The 20,034-nt window shown below is 45.3% G+C and overlaps 1 protein-coding gene and 1 long non-coding RNA gene across 2 annotated transcripts; one reads left to right on the plus strand and one right to left on the minus strand.

Annotated features, from left to right (window-relative positions):
* Positions 1–9,028: 9,028 nt before the first annotated feature.
* LOC140504022 (uncharacterized) lies at positions 9,029–12,474 on the minus strand. The gene is made up of 2 exons (XR_011966942.1): positions 12,388–12,474; positions 9,029–10,790 (listed from the first exon to the last, which is right to left on the minus strand). It is a non-coding gene; the product is annotated as an uncharacterized lncRNA (long non-coding RNA).
* Positions 11,891–17,430, plus strand: TMEM278 (transmembrane protein 278). Its single transcript, XM_072608511.1, has 2 exons — positions 11,891–12,593; positions 14,672–17,430. Exons 1-2 carry the CDS (start codon positions 12,324–12,326, stop codon positions 14,987–14,989), a joined length of 588 nt encoding a protein of 195 aa, XP_072464612.1. The 5' UTR covers positions 11,891–12,323; the 3' UTR covers positions 14,990–17,430.
* Positions 17,431–20,034: the final 2,604 nt, after the last annotated feature.

Raw genomic sequence — 20,034 nt, forward strand, 5'->3', positions numbered from 1 at the left:
CTCCCACCACTATCAACAGCGTTCTAGGCTCCCAAGGGGCTCTGTGTGATTTCCTGTTGTTAGATCATAGGTAATAAGAGCAGCTTGTGCAAACAAGAACAACTGGCTTGTTTAATTTTAATTTAAAGCTTATTTTTAAAAAATTCTATTGATATCTCATTTTTAGAAGCAGTACAGCGTCATAGAAAGCTGTCCTGAAGTCAGAAAGACCTGGGTTCGAGTCCCACCTGACACAAGCTAGTTATGTCAGGCCAGATCTCTCAGTCCCTTCATGTAGGTAGCTGTGGTCCGACATCACTAAATGGAATTTCTTAGACCAATGAATTCACGGGCCCAGTGACTGTCCTTCTATCTACATTTTTCTATCACTTTCATTTCTGAGTATATCCCTCCCTCCTCCCCCAAGTAGTGAGCCATATTTTGGAACAAAGATTTTTAAAGAGAAACAGGATAGAAAAAAATCAGTTCAGCAGATCTAATCAATCTCTCAGTTATACAGCACATGCAGGACTCCATACCCATAGTCCCCCACCCCTGCAAAGAGATAATTTCGCAGTTCATAAAGCTATATCTTAGGGAAGTCAGGGCATGTATCAGTATATCCATTTTATTTATGGGGAAACTGAGGCTCTGACTTATCTAGGGTCTCCAAGAGCAGGGTTTTAAACCCCAATTGCCTGATCCCTGGTCCAGGACCCATCACTTCATAGCTTGTCCTGGTTCTGTGGCCATTTCTTTCCTTAAAGATAGGATCTGAGCTGGAAATAACCTCAGAGGTTATCAAATTTGACTCCCTCCTTGTACAGATGCAAAAACTAAGGCGCCAGAGAGGGTAGCTATGTCACCCAAGGTCATACAGGAGTGAGCAATAGCCAGGATTTGAACCCAAGTTCTCTGACTTAAAAACCAGCACCATACTTCCTCCCACTGGCATAGCTGGGCCTCCATCTCTCATCTGCTCCCATGGATTTGATTATCAGCTCTTTCTAATATTTTATTTTTTAATTAAACATAAAACAATTTTTGACATTCATTTAAAAAATTTTGAAGACTCATGAAGGAAAATGCTAACCATATCCAGAGAAAGGACTTTGCAGTCTGAATGCAGATGGAAGCAGACTATTTGCTCCCCTTTCTTTTGGATGTTTTGTCTCTTCTTTCTCATGGTTCCTCCTATTAGTTCTAATTCTTCTTTACATCATGACTAATGTGAAAATATATTTAATATGGATGTATAAGTAGAGCCTATATCAGATTGCATGCCATCTTGGGGAGGGTGAGAAAATTTAAAACTCAAAAACTTATGGAAGTGATTGTTGAAAACTAAAAATAAATTAATTAATTATAAATTCTATATATTAATTATATAAAATTAATTACAATTATATATGTAATATATTACATATAATTAATTATAATATTGATTATTTAAAAAATCTTTGAGTTCTAAATTCTCTCTCTCCCTCTCTCCTCTCCCTCCTCGTTGAGAAGGATGTACAGTCATGAAAACCATCAGCTCTCTCTATATGACTCCTAAGTCTATATATCCAACCATCATCTCTCTCCTGGGCTCCATTCCCAAGCCACCGGTTCCCTGTTCAACATTACCTAGATGTACCACAGACATCTCAAACACAACTGGTCCAAAGTGGAACTCCTGTCCTGTGCCCTTTTTCCTCCTACACACACACACACACACTCACATATTCCAACCCCCCTTACTTCCTCACTTCCCTGTTTCTGTCATGGGTACCATTATCGATTCATTCTCTCAAGATCAGCACAGCAAGATCATCTTTGGCTCTTCACTCTCTTATCCTCCACAGGTAATCAATTGCCAACTCAACCTCCATGACATCTCTGACATCCATACATGGCCACCACCCTACTTCAGAACCTTGTCATGTCTCATCCAAACTATTGGTACTCCCTGCCCCCCCCCCAATCTCCCCTCTCTTTAACGAGTCCTCCACAGAAGCCAAACTGAAAGGACTGAAGCAAATATCTTCCTCAAGAAGTCTCAATGGCTCCCTAGTGCCACCAAGGTAAAAATGTAAATGGTTTTGTCATTTAAAGTTCTTCCCAATATGGTATGAACCTGTTTTTCTAGACTAATTTCATATTATCCCCCCTCATGTTCTCTTTATCCCAGCCAACCTGTTCTGCTCCATCTTCCCCTTACCCAACATTCCATCGCCTCTCTCTGCTCTTTTGCACCATCTCCTTAGGAGACTCAGCTCAGGTGCTGAGTCTCAGAACCTTTGCTGCTCCCCAGCCCCCAGATTGATGCTGCACTTCCTTTGCCTGAAATTGTTGTTTGTTTATTACATTGAGGGGTTTTTATGTTTGCTGACCTGTGTACGTGTTTCCATGCATTAAAATGCTAACTTCTCGAGGTCACGGATAGTTTCATTTCATTCCTCTGCGTGTGCAGCAATGCCTGGAAACTAGGCTCTTGTTGAACTGACTGGACTGGTTCTTTCTACAACTGGCTAGAATCCTGCACCTAAAATGTGCTGGGGATCTCCATCCCCCAGAGGCAGCCAGGTGGCGCCACAGTGCACAGAGCGCACGGATCTAGAGGCTGGAAGACCTGAGTTCAAACCCAGCCTCGGTACACTCACTATCTGTGTGACTCTGGCCAACTCATTTAACCTCTGCTTGCCTCAGTTTCCTCAACTGTAAATAAGAATAACACTAGCCCCTCACCTCCCCCATTATTGTGAGGAAAGTGTTTAACACAGTGCCTGACTCTGTAGGCAATATATAAATGTTTATTTCCTGCCCCCCCCTCTCCTGCCATCCCAGGACAGGATTGAAATGAGGCAGTGTGGTATGGTGGATTCAGATGACCGGAGTTTGAATTTCAGCTCTGCAATCTACTCCCTGCAGGACAAGAAGCCTCTTGATTCCCATCTCTGAGCCTCAGTTCTAAAAATGAGGGGATTGTATTCAATGATTTTAAAGGTTCCAGCCCTGAATCCTTAGGTTTTGTCAATGGCTCCTTTCTTTTGAATACCCTTTCCTTCCTTGGATTTACTGATGTTAATCTTTCTTAGTTCAGCCCCTACATATCTGACCATCCCCTTAGCTGGTAAGTGTGTACATCCCCCAAGGCTCTGTCCAGGGAGCATTTTTCTCTATATACGCTCTCTCTTACTGATTTCATCAGCTCCCGTGAGTCCAATGATCATTTCTACGTAGATGATTCTATACATGTGTGTGTATATATATGTGTGTGTGTGTGTATTTGTACATATGTACATATACACACATACATATATGTGTACATATACACACATATCCAGCCCCAATCTCTCTCCTGAACAACCCTAATCCCCCGTGGCCACCTGCCTGTTGGGCGTCTCCATCTGTATGTGCTATGGACATCTCAAATGCCCCTGCAGCCTCTCCCTCTGATTGACTGGTTCTTCCCAGAACCTTCATTTTAAAGAAGAAGCCTGAGCCAGCCATGTCTTCACTCCCCTCCAGGCCACACTCCTGACTCTCATGGACTTTCTCTTCAGTACCCCCTAGAGAACCTTCATCTCTTTCCTGCTTCCCCTTTTCCTGTTTTCTTGTAAGCTCTGTGAGGACAGAGACCACCTTTCTTTCTGCTTGTACTTCTATCCCCAACACTTACACATAGTAAGAGATTAGTAAATGCTTCTTTACTTGACTTGACTAACAACATATACAAAACAGAATTCATTATATGTCTCCCAGAATATATCTTTCCCCCAAACTTCTCTATTTCTGTAAAGTTCCTCATGATGCCTCCCTTCATTCAGTTTCTCTATCTTGGTCATCCTTGACTCTTTCTTCTTTCTCACATCCAATCAGTTGCCCAAACCAGCTAATTCTACCTTCACAACACCTCTAGCATATGTACTCATGACCTCTGGGCCAATTCAGGCCTTCTTCATCTCTCCTCTAGATAATTACAATACCTTCCTAATCTATTTCCAGTCTCTTCTTTCTTCAACCCATCCTCTATGTAGCTTCCAAATTGATATCCATAAACCCTTGGGCTAATTGTATCACTCCTCCACTCAAAACACTTTAGTGGCTACCTGTTGTTGCCCTTAGGATAAATACAAAATCCTCAGCTAGACATTTGAAGTCCTCTATAATATGGCTCTCACCTACCTTTCCAGTTTTATTTCAATATCACTACCTTTCATACATCCCCCATTCCAATCAGAATGGCCTGTTAGCTGTTCCCTACTATATATATTTGTCCTCCCATCTCTGGGCCTTTGCACAGTCTGTATCCCCTAACTGGAACGTATTCCCTCTTCTTCTTTACTTTCTAGAATCTTTAACTTCCTTCAAATCATAGCTCAGGGGCCATTTTTTGTCAAAAGCCATTTCTGATGCCTCTTAGAAATTTGCTACTTTGCATATGCTTTTTATTTGCTTATCTTGTACATTCAGTTCCTCTCCTCCCCTTTCAGCAACACAATGATCCAAGACAGTTCTGATGAACTTATGAAAAATGCTATCCACCTTCATCAAAAGAACTGATGGAGTCTGAATGCAGATTGAGACATACTTTTCAAAAAAGTTATTTTTTCTTGTTTGTTTGGTTTTGATCTGTGTGTTCCCCCCTCACCCACAACATGGCTGATATATCTGCACATATATTACCCATATCAAATTGCTTACTTTCTCTGGGAGAGAGGAAAGTAGTGAGCAAGGGAAGGAAGGAAAGAATTTTTAAAAAAAAGAATGCTAAAAGTTATCTTGACATGTAATTAGAAAGAAAAATAATAAATATTTAAAAAAAGAAAATGGCCTCCCTTGTGACCTTCTGGCCAATTCTGTTCTGCTTTTTGGAGGGACAGAGGAACTGTTGTGTTTGTCTTTTGTCCTTGAAGAAGACCATGACATTAAGATGATGACATGACTTGTAGTTGACTTTGATTTGAGTGAGGGAGGGCTGTGCAAGGTCTCCAACCTCACTTTCTTCTCCTGAGCCATGGGTCCAGTGACCTGATATTCATCAAGATGACTCACAAGAGTTAAGAGACAATCAGACCCTCAGACCCAAAGCTCAACTTTTAGAACCTCAGACTCAATGTTCATGTCATCGGTCAGAGTCTACTCCAATTAACTGGGGGCATTTCATACTACTTAAAAAAGGAAATGAATAAAATTACCACAAAAGGCTGTACCCCTGGTCTAGTCTCTCTAAAACACTTCCCAAGACAGAGGGGCCACAGCTACAGCACAACCTTGCCCAAGTAAGATAACAGGTGTGGTTCTGTATACTTACGCTAGGTGGCGATGCAACTTTGGAGAGCAAAGAAAGTTGGGGTTGAGGAATTCCTTTCAATTCATCACCTGGGATTTTTTTTAAAAGAAAACATTTTATCATGCCTATTATCTCTACCACACAGTTTTTTTGGCCCTCTCTAGACCAGTGTCCTTCCTGACAATAAGAACTAATTAAGCTAAAACACAGGATTCTGTCCTGATGGTCAAGGAGTGGGGAGAGGGGGGAGGACACCCTCACCCTCCATTGAGGGAAGAGATACATTTCATTATCTCTTTTCTGGAATCTTCACCATTTTTTCATTATTCAGAGTTTTGATTGCTTTCAGCAATCATTTCTCTTAGAACGTTTTAATCACTGTTTCTGTGCTCCATCTGGTTCTACTTACTTCTCAGAGCATCAGTTCATACATGTCTTCCAAATTTCCCTGAACTCCTCGTGTTCCTCATTTCTTACTGCCCAATAAACAAGTCATTGTCTTCATCTCCAACAGCTTTTTCAAACATTCCCTCAATTGATAGAGACCCACTTTGTCTCCAGGATCTCTGGTACAAGAGAGGGTTGCTATATGTGTTTTGGCTTATGAAACCCTGCTCCTACCCAAGCAGGGCAGAGGAGGGATGGACAGGAGCTGCTTATGGAGGGGAACAAGGCTCCTGAATGGCAGAGAAAATGCTGAGCTCAGTTTTGCATTGGGCAGGGCAAGAGCCTTCTTGACTTGGCTCTAGAGCTTCTTTCAGAGCAATTGGTGGACATGGGACACTCCAGGGAGGAAAGAGAAAAAGACTCTGGAAGAGCAGACGAGCAAGGAGCCCCTCCCTGTCTCTGGACTTTCCTGAGTTTCTAGAGACTGCCAGAAGGGACCGCCCTGGATGAGATGGATTCCATCGTTGTCTCTCCTTGTTTGAGCTCAGTCATTCTTGTATATTCTTGGTCTATTCTAACAATCCTGATAATTTGTCCAGTTTCTGATTGCTTGAATAAATGGTTTTACTCATCATTTGCTGTTTGTGATGGATGGACTTTTGGGTAACTATTGTTTGGTGGGAAGGGGATAAGCTGGTCAGTATAAGCCAAGGGCTAGCCTCCCCTTTAAGTGAGACCAAGGAAGCAGTTTTCCTTCTGAACTCAGACTCATATACCCCTAGACCAGAGAGATAGCTATTTGAGATTTGGCAGGTGGGTATAATTTGTCCCTGATACCCCTCTCTGTGACTATTGAAAAGTGCCTTCTTCAGATGGAGAGGGCCTGCCTAAGCCTGTCCTCTTTCCTCCCACCCCCACTCTTGCCCCAGCTAGCATCCTGGCAGGGTAGGCACTATGCATTGCCTGCATCCTTTCCACAGAAATGGACCAGAGATAGAAAGGTGATAGAATACACTGCTTAGACTACCCAGATAGCTGCTTGCTAACTAGGTACAGAACATCAGCCTTCTGATGGTGGGGGAGGGGGGTTAATGTGTTGTTAATGACAGGAATTCACATATTTACTCTTACCAAAGATGAATTTCAGAGGCAATTTCCACTGACTCATTTTCCACATAAAGGAGCTGAGGCTGAGGGAGATAACTCACCTGAGCTCATACCAAGGGTAAGCATCAAAGGTAGAATTTGAACCCAGGGCCTCTGACTCTTGAGATAGTACATGTTTCATTGTACCATGCTGCTTCCCCTTTCCCCTCCTCCTGTGTCTTCCACACCCATACATTTGGGGAACTAGCAAGCTTTATGAAGTCAGGACTGCCCTTGAATCACCTGGATTTAATCTTTAAAAGTGCTCCATCCACTTTTGATGTGTTGTTTCTTGACTTTATAATTCCAGGCACCTCCCCTCTAGCCCTAAGGAGGAAGCACGGGGGACCTGAAGAGCCTCAGTGGAAGACTGGGTTTTTGTCTGAGGCTTCCTGTCTTCCTCCTCCCTCTTTGCCTAGACGAGGATCTTGTGAGCTACTGAGGATTCTGAGCATCTTGGGCTGGCTGTGAGCATCCTAGCAGCCTCTCCAGGACGGACAGGATCTTCACCAGGAGGCAAGGACAGTCCAGACTCCATAAAGAAAGGCAGATGGAGCCAGCACAGAAGGTCCACCATCCCCAAGGGCAATATTGATAGTGGATTTTTGAGAAAATGGACTGACCGCAATTTATGCTACATTTATTGTTGTGATTTATTATATCTATTTATATTACATTTTAATGTTTTGTTTATTATCTATATTTACATATTTTATTTATGGCTTTATTATTTACATAATTTGTGCATTTATTTATATCATATATTGAAAAATATTTATTTATATAATCTATAAAATATATTTATTATATTTCTTTCTCTCTCTATGTGACTCTGAATGAACTGAACATCTTTACCCAATCAAAACAAATCAGTCCGGTAATTTCTCTTTATCCTAACAAAGCACTTAGTAGGAGCTTAACAAATGCTAAGTAACTGACTGATAAAGGAGATACTGAGAAAATCTGGGTGGTTAAGTGGATAGAGTTTGGGGCCTATAATCAGGAAGACCTGAGTTCAAATCCTGCCTCAGACATTTTCTACCTATGTGACCCTGGGCAAGTCACTTAACCTCTGTTGGCCTTAGTCTACCAGGGAAGTGGCAAGCCACTCCAGTATCTTTGGCAAGAAAACCTGCTACAATTGGGCTCACTACTTCTGAGATAATTTCTGAGGTGGTGACAAAGGGGCAAGTCTGCGAAATGACCAAAGACATTACTGAGAAAAGTATAAAAATTGTAAACAAATACTCTTGTAGCAGCTAGGCTGACAAACTGGCCAGATTGGAGGTAAAGTGGAAGGAGCAGATGAAAATCACTGAGGATGTGAAACTTCGCCTCGAGGAAGTGAAGAACCAGCATAGAGTTCAGTTGGTACAGAGAGATCAAGAAATAAATGATGTGACCTCACATTTGGAAACTCTCACAAGGGAGAAAGAAGAGCTTAAAAAGAGACTTGAATATCAAGCCAAGAGAGTCATGAAGGTCAGAGTTCCTGGCAAACCCTAGTGAGTGGCACCCCAAAGAGAGCAAAGTGGTCCTGTGCCTTCAGTGCCAAATAGGAAACTAGTTCTGCAGTTTGGAAATCCCTCTGCAACCAGGACACCAGATGGAGCTTTTTACCCAGATGAAGTCCAAAGGCCACTGTAGGAATGTTCTTTTGGGAATTGGAAGTCAAAGTAGTCTGTAGCCAGACTGCTCAAAACTTTAGTCAACCTCATGGTTTAGAAGACCCTGAAGACAGCGATGATGATGATGAGAATGCCTTACTGTTCCAGAACCTCCAAGGCAGCTTTTGCATGCTAATAGGACCAGCTCTTGCTTTTATTACAGCTTTGAGAAGTGTCTTCTGTAAATTAATGTTCTCTCTCAACTATGATCCAAGCAAGTTTGAAGAATGGGTCGAAAATCATTGGAAGGTGTGTCCCATGTGCAGCAAACAGTTCCCACCAGACTATTCCCAGCAGAGGTTCAGAAGGCACGTTCAGTCCCACTTTTACGAGAATGTTTTAAATTTTGACTAGAATGCCATTTTTATTATTCCAGTTTACCGTTAAAAAAAGATCCCCTCCAGCAGCTAAAACACATCTGATAGAACATCTACTACAGTTTTCTGGCCACTTTATGTTACACATTACCTATGTACAATGCAATAGAATTAGGGTCAGGATCTATATTTGGCTTATCAGCAAATAGCAATTTAACCTCTGTTTCTTTCACTTGCTTTAAGAAAAGAAATTCTTTGTGTGTATGTACCTTTATTTATTTTCTAATTGTGAACATTGTATCAATAAAAGATATAGGATTATTTTAATGTAACAAAAAAAATTTATGGTAGTAAGCTACTTAACAGACTGATAACAAGTTTCTATTGAATAGGTGACTGAGCATGATTAAATATTATGTAATAAAAATATTTCTGATATCAAACTTGCATGGTAATTATTTGGACAACTTTCAGAAAATGATATAGTTTATCATATAAACATACAGTTTTTTAATCCTCTTTAGAAGTTTAGGCAGGCAGATTTCAGAAAAACTTGGGAAGACTTATATGAACTGACGCTAAGTGAACTGAGCAGAACCGGAACATCGTACACAGTAACAGCAACATTGTGTGATGATCAACTGTTATAGACTTAGCTCTTCTCAGCAATACAGTGATCCAAGTCTCATGATGGAAAATGCTATCCACATCCAGAGAAAGAGCTACGGAGTCCGAATGCAGATTGAAGCATATTATTGTCTCTTTATTTTTTTTTCTTTCTACTGGTTTTCCCCTTTTGTTCTGATTTTTTTTCATAATATAGTGAATGTGGAAATATGTTTAATATGATTGTACATGTGTAGCCTATGTCAGATTTCATGTAGTCTGGGGAGAGGGGAGGGAAAGGAGGGAGGTAATTTGGGGGGAACTCAAAATCTTATAAAAGTGAGTGTTGAAAATTAATAATAAATAAATACATTAAAAAAATAAATTTAGATGCATGTCTGATAAGATTACGTGATTGCAATGTGGTAAATACCTCTTTGAGTTTGCAAAATGTTTGCCTTAGAATTAATCTAAGAAAGTACATCTTGCTTTAATCCACTATTTTTAGGAATAGAAATTATTTAATTACATTTTTTTGCAGTCAGAACCCTGTTGGGGTTAATGAATTAATAATTAATTTAATAATGGGAGAAGGTAGGATAAGTATAAAGGTAGGTATCAATCAAGGAAGAATATGTTAGGTGGCTGAAGGAAAGAGGAGGTCTGAGTCTCCCTTGAAGAGGGGGGACTGGGAGGGTCCTGACAGATCGGAATGAGCCTGGGTTGGACACTGGGAGGAGAGAGCTGCTTGGAGGTGAAGAAGCATCTCCAGTGAGACCCAGGATGTGGACCCTGAATTTCTCAGCCCGCAAATGAGCGAATCCTGATGCCTCATGAGCTTCTCACACCTATGCCCCATCTACTCTCCAGCAGCAGAAACTCCCAGAGGGACAGGTACCAGAGACAGAGGTCTGAGCAGGGCTGGAGAGGTACACTAGGAAGGAAGACCTTGGGAGGCCCAGTCTCATAATCCATTCTGGCAGACTGGCAGTTTGTGTTCTCTCTGCCCCTTTGTTGAAATATCAAGGTCTCCAGCGTCATACCTACCCACCTTCCATCCCTCTAGAATTTACCCATTCTTTGTCTCCTATTCTTAGTATTCCAGGGCTCTGGCCACCACTCTCCCTTTCATGCTCTCCCCCTTAAACCCTCCCCACACCATGTCAAACTGGGCAACATCTTTCCCTTCCCCCAGTCATGGCCCAAGATGCCACACACACACACACACACACACACACACACACGTCACTCCGTTTCCATCTCCCCCCAACTTCTTACCACTCATCTTCACTGTTGCAATAGCCTCTAAATAGCTTTTCTTACCTAGGCTGGCCTGTCTCCTTTTAAATACATCTTTCATGCAGCTGCCAAAATTATTTTCCCAAGGCACACGTCTGACCATGTTCCTTCCTTGGGAAACAAGCGAAAAAACAAAAAGAAAAACAAAGCAGACTTTTAAATGGCTCCCCATTACCTCCAGGATGAAATATTCACTCTTTAGGCTGGAACACACTTCCCAAGAATTCCCAACTTCTAGGACACAGGGGACTCCTCTCTCCTTCAAACCTCACTTAGTCATGGGACTGGGCTTGGGGAGACATAATCAGGAGGGTATAAAATAGAATGAGACCCCTGCGGGGGGGAGAACATATATTCCCTGCCCTCTCCAGAACAGTTCATGATTGGTTTTTTCCCTTAATTTCGGTCTTCCGGGTCTTGAAATGGACAGCTGGGTGGTACAGTGGATAGAGCATTGGACCTGGAGTCAGGAATCAAATCCAGCCTCAGACACTTACTAACTGTGTGACCCTGGGCAAGTCACTTCACCCTGATGGCCTCTGTTTCCTTATCTATAAAATGAGCTGGAGAAGGAAATAGCAAACTACTGTAGTATCTTTGCCAAGAAAACCCTAAATGGGGTCCCAGAGTGTCAGATATGACTGGAAAATGACTGAACCACATGGAACCTTTAAGAACAAATTCTTCCAAAAATGTTGCAAAATTATAAAAATGAAGTTTAACCAAAGAAAATATAGAAAACTCCTGCTTCTTTGCAGAAGTGGGGGATCCATGGATGTTGACCTTGTGCATATTGTCAGATTTCTTTTCATAAGTTAATGAGCTTTGATGTTTTTTTTCTTTTAAAAATTTATTTGTTCTTTGGGATGACTGTCTGGAGAGGGGAGGAGGGTGGATAAAGGGAGACATTTAACAATGTAAAAAAATCAATAAAAATGTATTTTAAAAAGGTGATTTTAGGGTCCCCTCTTTGCTGGAAAGGCTAGAGGGTCCTAGAATGGAATTGGGGGATGTTAGCCTCTTCCCAAAGGTAGGATGGTTTCCACTCTGCCCCTATAGCTGACTAGCAGAGGCAGTGAGAGACTTGAGGCATTGGCATCTGTGGACATGGGGTGAGGGAAGGAATTGTGGGCAGTGAGGAGGGAAGTCTGGTGGGGGGGAGGTCAGAACGAAGCACTGCCTTTAGAAGCATCACAATGAGCTGAGACAGCCTTTATCTTTGAGCTCCAAGCAGCCCTGGCTCTGCCTGCCTTGGATGAGGGGGACAAAGTGCTTGGGGGAGAGGGCAATGCTCCATGTGGAGACAGCAGAGAGCTCTTTGACCTGCAGATGATTGATCCTCATATCCCTAGGCTGGAACCTGAGCCTGGACCCCTCCAAGATGAACAGAGCAGTCTGGAGAGACAGCTGAGAGCTAAGGAATTGAAAGGGCTACGGAACGTCTGCCTTCAGGGACAGGACAGAAACTAAGACCCCAGAGAAAAATAGTTAGACTCTAGACTGCCTTCCTTCTCAGTACTTCAGCTGGAGGTAGGGGCATGCCCCAAAGAGAGCCAGTGAGTCAAAGCCACAAGGACTGAGGGGGCTGCAAGATCCACCCAAATTGTCTTCCTGCCTTCTGAAGACAGTGCCAGGGTCCACAGGATGTCTGATGCTGAGTTGGAGGCAGAAGTGGAGGATGGGGTGTCGGACACTACACCCATGTTACCTGGGTCCCGCTCACTGCGCCTGAAAGTTCCCCATCTTCACCCTGAGCCCCTGGGTCCTGCTGGGCGCTGCCTCTGGGCAATGATGCTGGCCGCTGCCAACCTGACCCTCCTCCTTCTCCACCTGCTGCTGCCCATTGCTGTGTTCTCTCTGGCACTACTCCCATCAGCTGCTGTGGTCTACCTGGGCTTCCACTGTCACTCCAGGGTGAGCTACAGACTGGAGAAAAAGGGGGGGAAGGTAGAGGAAGTCAAGGCCAGGATGGTGGGGGAGGGGTGGATAGACCTGAATTGGGTTCAGAGGTTGGCCCCAGAGGTTAGGGATTTAGAAGTGTTGGGGCCCAGGGAATGAAGGAGCTGGACTCTAGGAAAAGTAGGAGGGAGAAGTCTGAGATCTGATAAGGAGGGACCCCAGAGTCAAGGGTGGCAAACTGAAGGATGAGGACAATTTGACCCTGGGTCTTCTGGGATGGGGGTGGGTGGGTCTGAAAGCCCTAGAAAACTGGGGGATGGGTAACCAGAGATCCAAGGGCTCTCAAGGAGAGAGGGTGGGGGTAGTCTGGATTGTGATCTGGTCAGGGCAGCACCAACTTCGAAGACACCCAGCCCTAGGTTCTGGGGACTCTGGAATAAAAGGCAGGTATGCAGGACCTTGACACTTCTGGGGTTCAGGATTTGGAAACTGCCATAGCCTCATGGGAGGCCTCACAAAGGGGCTGCTTTTTTACTCTAAGGTTTAGGTAAGAGCAGGATAGGCCAAGGTGTCCTACCACTACTGCTTCCACCATTGAACCCTTCCAGAGAGACTGAGCTCCAAAGAGTTAAGAGCAGGCGGAGGTTTCATGAGGACTTTTGTCTCTGTGGGGTGAAAGACCTATTGTTTGGCATGAGGCTGGGAGGGAGAACCAGCTCTCTGCCCTCCCCTATTCTGGAGGACCTTCCCTCCTGGTACCAGGGAACACCAGATGGCAAAAGGCTAGGGCCTCCACAAGGGTTTAGGGAGCCAAAGATTGTCCTAGTCAGTGTGTATATGTGTGCTCGACTGTGTAAGTGTGTGTGTGTGTGTGTGTGTGTGTGTGTGTGTGTGTGTGTGTGTGTGTGTGTGTATGTGTGAGTGTGTGTATGTATGGGGGAGGTGTACTGTTGTTTAGCTGTTTTAGTTGGATTGGACTCTGTGGGGGGAGTAAAGTATTTGTTACCCTGCAGTTAATCAGTAAGTACCAAGCACCTACTATGTGCCTGGCTCTCTGTCTTCAGGTCCTGGAGATAAAAAGACAAAACACTGAATTGGGCCCTGCCCTCAGGGAGTTTACAGTGTCTAAGGGAAAACAACCTGGCTTCCAGTCTCCTATTTTCCCCTTTTCCTCTTCTCCTACCCTCTAACTGGGCAGCACCCTTCTCCCTTCCTCTTCCAGACAAGCAAATGCAAGGTAGGCACAAGGCAGATACTGACATACAAGGAGACGGGAGAGAGTATAATAAAAATAATAGATACCATTTATCCAGTGTTTGCTCTGTGCCAGGAATTGTGCTAAGTGCTTTGCTAACATGCTCGGATTTGATCTTCACACCAGCCCTGGGAGGTAGGTGCTGGTATGATTCCCATTTTACACATGAGCAAACTGAGGCAAACAGGTGAAGTAACTTGCCCAGGGTCACACAGACAGTAAGTGTCTGAAGTCACATCTGAACTCAGGTCTTCTCAGCTCTGGTCCTGGAGCTCTGTCCACTGTGCCACGTAGCTGGGGTAACTTCTCACCCCAAAATGTAATGATGAGATCTGCGACTAGATGGGGGAGGGGAAAGCTTGAAGGGGAGCGAGGGAGGAAGCTGGGGGGAAGGGGAGAGCTAATCTGCCTAGTAGTCAGAGAAGCAGATAAGGGAGAAGACTGAAATTAAAGAGGAAAAAGATATGGAGGAGCAGTTAAAGGCAGGTGGATCATGCAGTGGGAGGGTCTCCCCTCTCCTCTACCCTGCTCCTTTTGCAGCCAGAGGAGCAAATGCTGGGGAGAGGCTGGGGAGAGGTGGTGGTGATGGTGGTGAACTGAATAGGAGGGGATCCGGGGATTTCAAGGATAGACAGGGTTGGGAAACACTTCAGGACGGGGGCAGAGAGGTCCCAGGAAATCCCAACCCAGACCAGAAAGGTCTAAGAAAGAGGGGAAGGGTGCTGTGTATGTACCCCACCTTCCTCCCGCAGTGGAGGGTGCTGCATCTGGGCTCCATCCCCCCCACAGTGGAGCAGGGTGATGAGTCTGTACCCCACCTCCTTCCCTCCCTTTCCAGGTGCTGCGCTCAGAGTCCCGCCCGTGTCGGGCCCTGCTGGACGACCGCAGCTCATCTGCGCTCATTGTCCTGGGCTTCCTGACGCTGCCCCCTCTGCTGGTGCTGGCCTCAGCGGCCTATGGCCGTCTGATCCACCGTCTGTGCCCACTGCTGCCTCTGCCACCACCTCCCTGGGCCGCAGCCTGCGCCCGAGGCTCCTCAGCCAAGCCCCAAGGCAGTTGCCTAGAAACCCAGAGAAGTTGCTTAGAAAACCAGGGGAGTTGCTTGGAAACCCAGGGCAGGTGGGAGGGCGACAGGCAAGCCCGGGATTGGGTGTGAGTGACGTCATGATCAAAGAGCCTCAGCTCCAGATCAACACTCTGTGCCTCAAGTTTCTGAACACCCCACTCCAGGTCATCCCAGCTACCCACACCTCAGTCCCCCACGGTGGGATCTCAAAGTCATCTCTCATTCTCCTCTCCGAGATAGTGGAGGCCTCCATTTCCACTCCACCTCAAACCCTATGCCCTGCTCTCTGGAACTTTTAAGGACCTTCATCTCCCTGTTCAAGGGTACCTAGAACCTTTCCTCTCTAGAAGGGACTGAGTCCATAATCCAAGCCTTCCCCTGACCAGAAGTACCCAGTGTCAAACCTCAATACAAATGTTCCCTACTGAAAATCCTGAGATTTCCTACCCCTCTCCTGAGGGGACCCAAAGCCCCCTGCTTCCCAGGAAGGTGCCACGTACTTGAGAACCTCAGGAGGTCCAGTAGCCTTGCCCTTGAGGGAATCTCAACTGCTGATGACCTTGCCCCCATCTCCCTCATCAACTCATTCCTCAGAGATTCGCTACAACCCCAAAGTCACCTCTACTCCCCCAGGTTTCCTGGAGCAACTCTATCTTCAGCAGACCCAAGACACCCCTGCCCACTCAGCCCCAGAGTCAGCCCCTCCAGCCCAGCCTATCCACGTCCCCTTCCAGATCCCCAAACCATCAGTTCAGGAGGCATGCTTGGGACATAGATCCCATGCCATCCTGGAAAGGATTGGAAAGGACCCAATGAAGCACCTTTGTTTGTCCCTCAGGAACCTTTCCTTCAGCAGCATCCCCCACCCGCCTTTCTATTGTCTGCTAGGAGAGCCAATAACATTAGTGCTTCAGGCCCAACCTTGTGTTCTGGGTGGAGTAGGGGATGGGGAGAACTGGGCCTCCTGGAGGCATTGGGGGGGATGGGCAGGCAGGGAGGGGCATTCACCTCTACCTGATTCCAGATTCCCCACCCCCACCCCACGTCCCACCTTCAAACAGAGAAGGAAGGATTCAGATGAGATTTTGCTGATTCCTCTGCCTCCAACCCCAGCTCAGCTTCTAGTGCTCACTCCTTTCTCTAATAACTTTGTGTTTATGCATTTTGGGACAGTAAAATGGAAGCTTTTGGAACAGAAGGACTGTTTACTCCTTATATCTGTACCCCATCTCCTAAAATGTGTTATCTACAAACCACCTAGCCCAGTGCCTAGTACATAGGAAATAGGGGGAAGGGAGAAAGGCGACAAGCATTTACCTAATGCTTGCTATGTACCATGTGTTATGTGTTATAAAGGTATTTCAGAAAGGCTAGCACCTCTGGTGTGAGAGCTGCCAAATCCTTTTCATGGCTGCCTACCCATCTTTGGTGTCCACGTGATTCACTCATCTCTCACCCAAGGCTCCAAGAAGCTGAAGCATGTGCAGTGGCCACACCCTGGTTAATTGTCTTGGCAGAAGGGCTAAACCAGGTTAGGGGTAACTGATGGGTCCATACCCAACAGTGAGTTAAGGGGATGTCTACTCAAACAAAGCATGTGAACACTTCCCCTGTCAGAATGAGTGGATGAAAACAATTTGTTCTAACAGCAAGGAAGGTGGCTGAAACAGGTGCTGTGGAGTGCCTAGAGCTTGGGCAGATATGAAAGACGCCAAGGTCATCCATTGCATCCTGGGCCATCACCAGTCATCCTGACATTTATCCTGACACTGGACTTCAAGGACTCTGGAAGAGAGAGTGAGGCGATGACTCACTTAAATCTAATTCATACTCCAGTCAACATCACCCCATGGTGTCATTACCCTATTTGAAAATGCAGGACAAATACCAACTCTGTGTAGGACACTGTGCTGAATGGTTTGTTGATATTAGGCATCTCATTTAATTCTCACAATAGCCCTATGAGGTGGATGCTGTTATTACGTCCATTTTACAGTTGAAGAAACTGAGGCCAATAATGGTTAAGTGACTTCCCTGGCATTTCTTAAATACTTCTTTGGTTCAGATCATTGTCCGATTACTGCTTTTGTGGCTTTGGGAAATTTCCTTAACCTCCCTAGGCTTCAGGTTTGTCATCTATAAAAAGGGAAAGGGATGACTAGAGGATCTCCATGGTCCCTTCCAGGTACTGAACAAGAACCCTGTGAATTCAAGGGACTATCAAACCAATTGAGTAAATGCTTCAGAGCCTCTTGGAGCAGGAAGGGGCCTCAGAGACCACCTAGGCTAACAAGGACCTAAGCAAGGTCTCCTCTACCTCCTCCCCTGACAAGTGGCCATCCAGTTGCAACTTGAGGACCTCCAGGGAAGCGGAGCCTAGCACCTCTGGAGATAGGCCACTCCACTTTTAACCATTTCTCATTGTGAGGCAGTTTCTTCTGACTTGGAGCAGAAACCTTCTCTAGTTTCCAACTGATTCTAGTGTTGTCCTCTGCAGAACCAATCTAATCCCTCTTAAGAAAATGTCTAGATTGTGGCAGATGGCAAGATCACCTGGGGGTGGGGGGTGAGAGGAGTGGCAAAGGGATCAAGAGAAATGATATCTGTGGTTTCATTTGTATAGGGAACTCCCTCTATGAACACTCCCTCAATCAATACACCAGTGTGGGGTACTGGAAAGAACCGACCTCAACTGGAATCAGGAAGACTCAGGTTCCAATTCCATCTCAGCTGGGTGCCACTCTGGGCTTCGGTATCTTCAACTATAACATAAGGGGCATGACCTCAGTGATGTCTAGGGCTCCTTCCAGCTCTCAATCTGTGATCCTATATGGTTTGGCAACTGAAAAGTGACTTATCCTAGGTCACTCAGGCCATATGCAAAAAAGTCATCACCTGAACCCAGATCTTCCCAGCTTCTAGAACAGTGCTTCACCCACTATACCACACTCCCTCTCAGCTAAGAACACAAAAGGGAATGATGGCAGAATTTCTGTGTCCAAGAGGAGGGAGTAGGAAGGAAAAGAACAGGAATTTATTAAACACCTACTATGTGTCAAGTGCTTTTCAAAAAATCCATTTGATCCTCACAATAATCCTGCAAGATAAGTGCTATTATTCTCATTTTCCTTTTGAGAAAACTGAGACAGACAGAAATTAAGTGATTTTTCTCAGGGTCACAGAGTTAATGAGTGTCTGAAGCCATATTTAAACATGTCTTCCTGACTCCACTCCCAACATTCTATCTGCTGTGTCCTCTAGCTGCCTCATGAGACGCCATGCACATCCAAAATTACTGAATGACAAAGAAGGAAAAACAGAACAAGTAGAAAATCCCTAGGAAACACTGGAGGAGGGACAGATTAGTTTGTCCCACCTCCACCACCCCCGACAATTAACCATAGGAATTCGGGGAATTCCTGGAAGTGGTGGCTCGGAGGGAGAGAGATTTCTTCTGGAAGGCAGACTACTGAAGTGAAAATTGTGCTGAAAGTGGAGCTGAGTTCAAATTCCAGCTCTGCCAATACCTGAGTGACCTTGGACGGGGGAAACCTCAGTTTCCTCATCTGTAAAATGAGGGGATTGGATTGGATTCTCTCTTAAGTCCCTTCTAGCTTTAATAATAATAGCTAACGTTTATCTAGCACTTACTAGGTGCCAGCAATTTACAGACTTTATCTCATTTGAGAGTTACAACAACCTAGGCAGGAAGGTGCTTTAGAACCAGAATGGAACATACATGAGAAGTGGGAGCCTGTTTCAGACATTGTGAAACAGTGTGAATAAAGGCAGGAGAATGGAAATTCAGAGCTATCCAGCTTGGGGGGCTGTTGGGGTGTAAGCTCAGTTTTCACGTGGACAGTCTCGGGCAGGTAAAAGTGAGGACCTCTAAACCTCAGAGTTCTCATGAGGCCCCCCAGGGAACAGCTGGGGATTGAGGCGTGAAACACCAGCTATCTCGTGCATTTCCACCTCTTCTCAGTGGGAAACTTGCTGGGGAGAGCATCCCACCCTTGAGATTGGTCCGTGGTCTGAGCACACCTGTTGTTAATTAGCTAGGGGCTGAGAGCACGCATGGTATTCATGTGCAAACTATGCGGCAGGAGAGCTTAAGTAGGGACAGGAAAGCCTGAAGGCCCTCTTCTGGCTGTGGGGTCCCCTTTGGGGGTCCCTCCCTGCTCTTCTTGCTGCGGGGCCCTTGGAGGGAAGAGGGTCCCTCCCCTCTTCCACTCCCATCCTCTTGCTGTATGATCCTTGCCCCTTGGGAGGAGGAGGATTCCTCTCTGGGGAAGAATTCACCCTGCATATGGATACGTAACTAAGACCCTGAATAAAGCCTAACCCTTGTTTGACTCTGGAAAGTCTCTTCTCTCAATACGTTTATCCGATTGGCCACCGAAGACCAGTGAAAAGGTAAGAAGACTTGGGTAGCTCATCGGCCTCTAAGCCGAACACGGGGCAATCGATAATACCCCAGGAGAGGAAGAGTGGGAGGTAAGGAAGAACATTGAGACAATCGGATGCCAGATCGTGGGAAAGCCTTGAATGTCAGAGGCAAGAGTTTCCATGGAATGCCACTGAAGGTTTTTGGCAGAGGGAACAGTTAATTAAGGGAGATTACACTGGCCTCTTTGCTATTCCTAGAAAAGACACTCCATCTCTTGGCTCTGGACATCTTCATTGGCTATCTCCCATGCTCGGGATGCTTTCTCTCCCCATCTCCGTCTCCTGGCTTCTGTGGTTTCCTTGAAGTCCCAACTAGAATCTCACCTTTTGTAAGACACCTTTCCCAATCCCCATTAATACAAGTGCCTTCCCTCCGCTGATTATCTCCTAGTTATCCTGTATATGTCTTGTTTGTTCACAATTATTTGCATGTTCTCTTCCCCATTAAACTGTGAGCTTCTTCAGGGCAGGGACTGTCTTTGGCCTTTCATTGTATCCCTAGAGTTTATCAGAGTGCCTGGCATACAGTCAGGACTTAATACATGCTGCCTGGCTGATTGACTGGAGGGGAGGCTGGAAGCAGAGAAAATAGGGAAGGGGTTATTGCAACATTTCAGGTGAGAAGTGATGAGAGCCTTCACTAGAATGGTAGCCATCGACAGAGTTTATAGAGGCTGGAACGACAAGTC

Source organism: Notamacropus eugenii, chromosome 5 (genome assembly GCF_028372415.1).
Source record: "Notamacropus eugenii isolate mMacEug1 chromosome 5, mMacEug1.pri_v2, whole genome shotgun sequence".
Classification (NCBI taxonomy): domain Eukaryota; kingdom Metazoa; phylum Chordata; class Mammalia; order Diprotodontia; family Macropodidae; genus Notamacropus; species Notamacropus eugenii.

Bases quoted from the DNA above. Each gene is read 5' to 3' on its own strand.
- TMEM278 (XM_072608511.1), top strand. From the start codon at position 12,324: ATGTCTGATGCTGAGTTGGAGGCAGAAGTGGAGGATGGGGTGTCGGAC. The intron at 12,594-14,671 runs GTGAGCTACAGA...CTCCCTTTCCAG, and splicing joins GCTTCCACTGTCACTCCAGG to GTGCTGCGCTCAGAGTCCCG.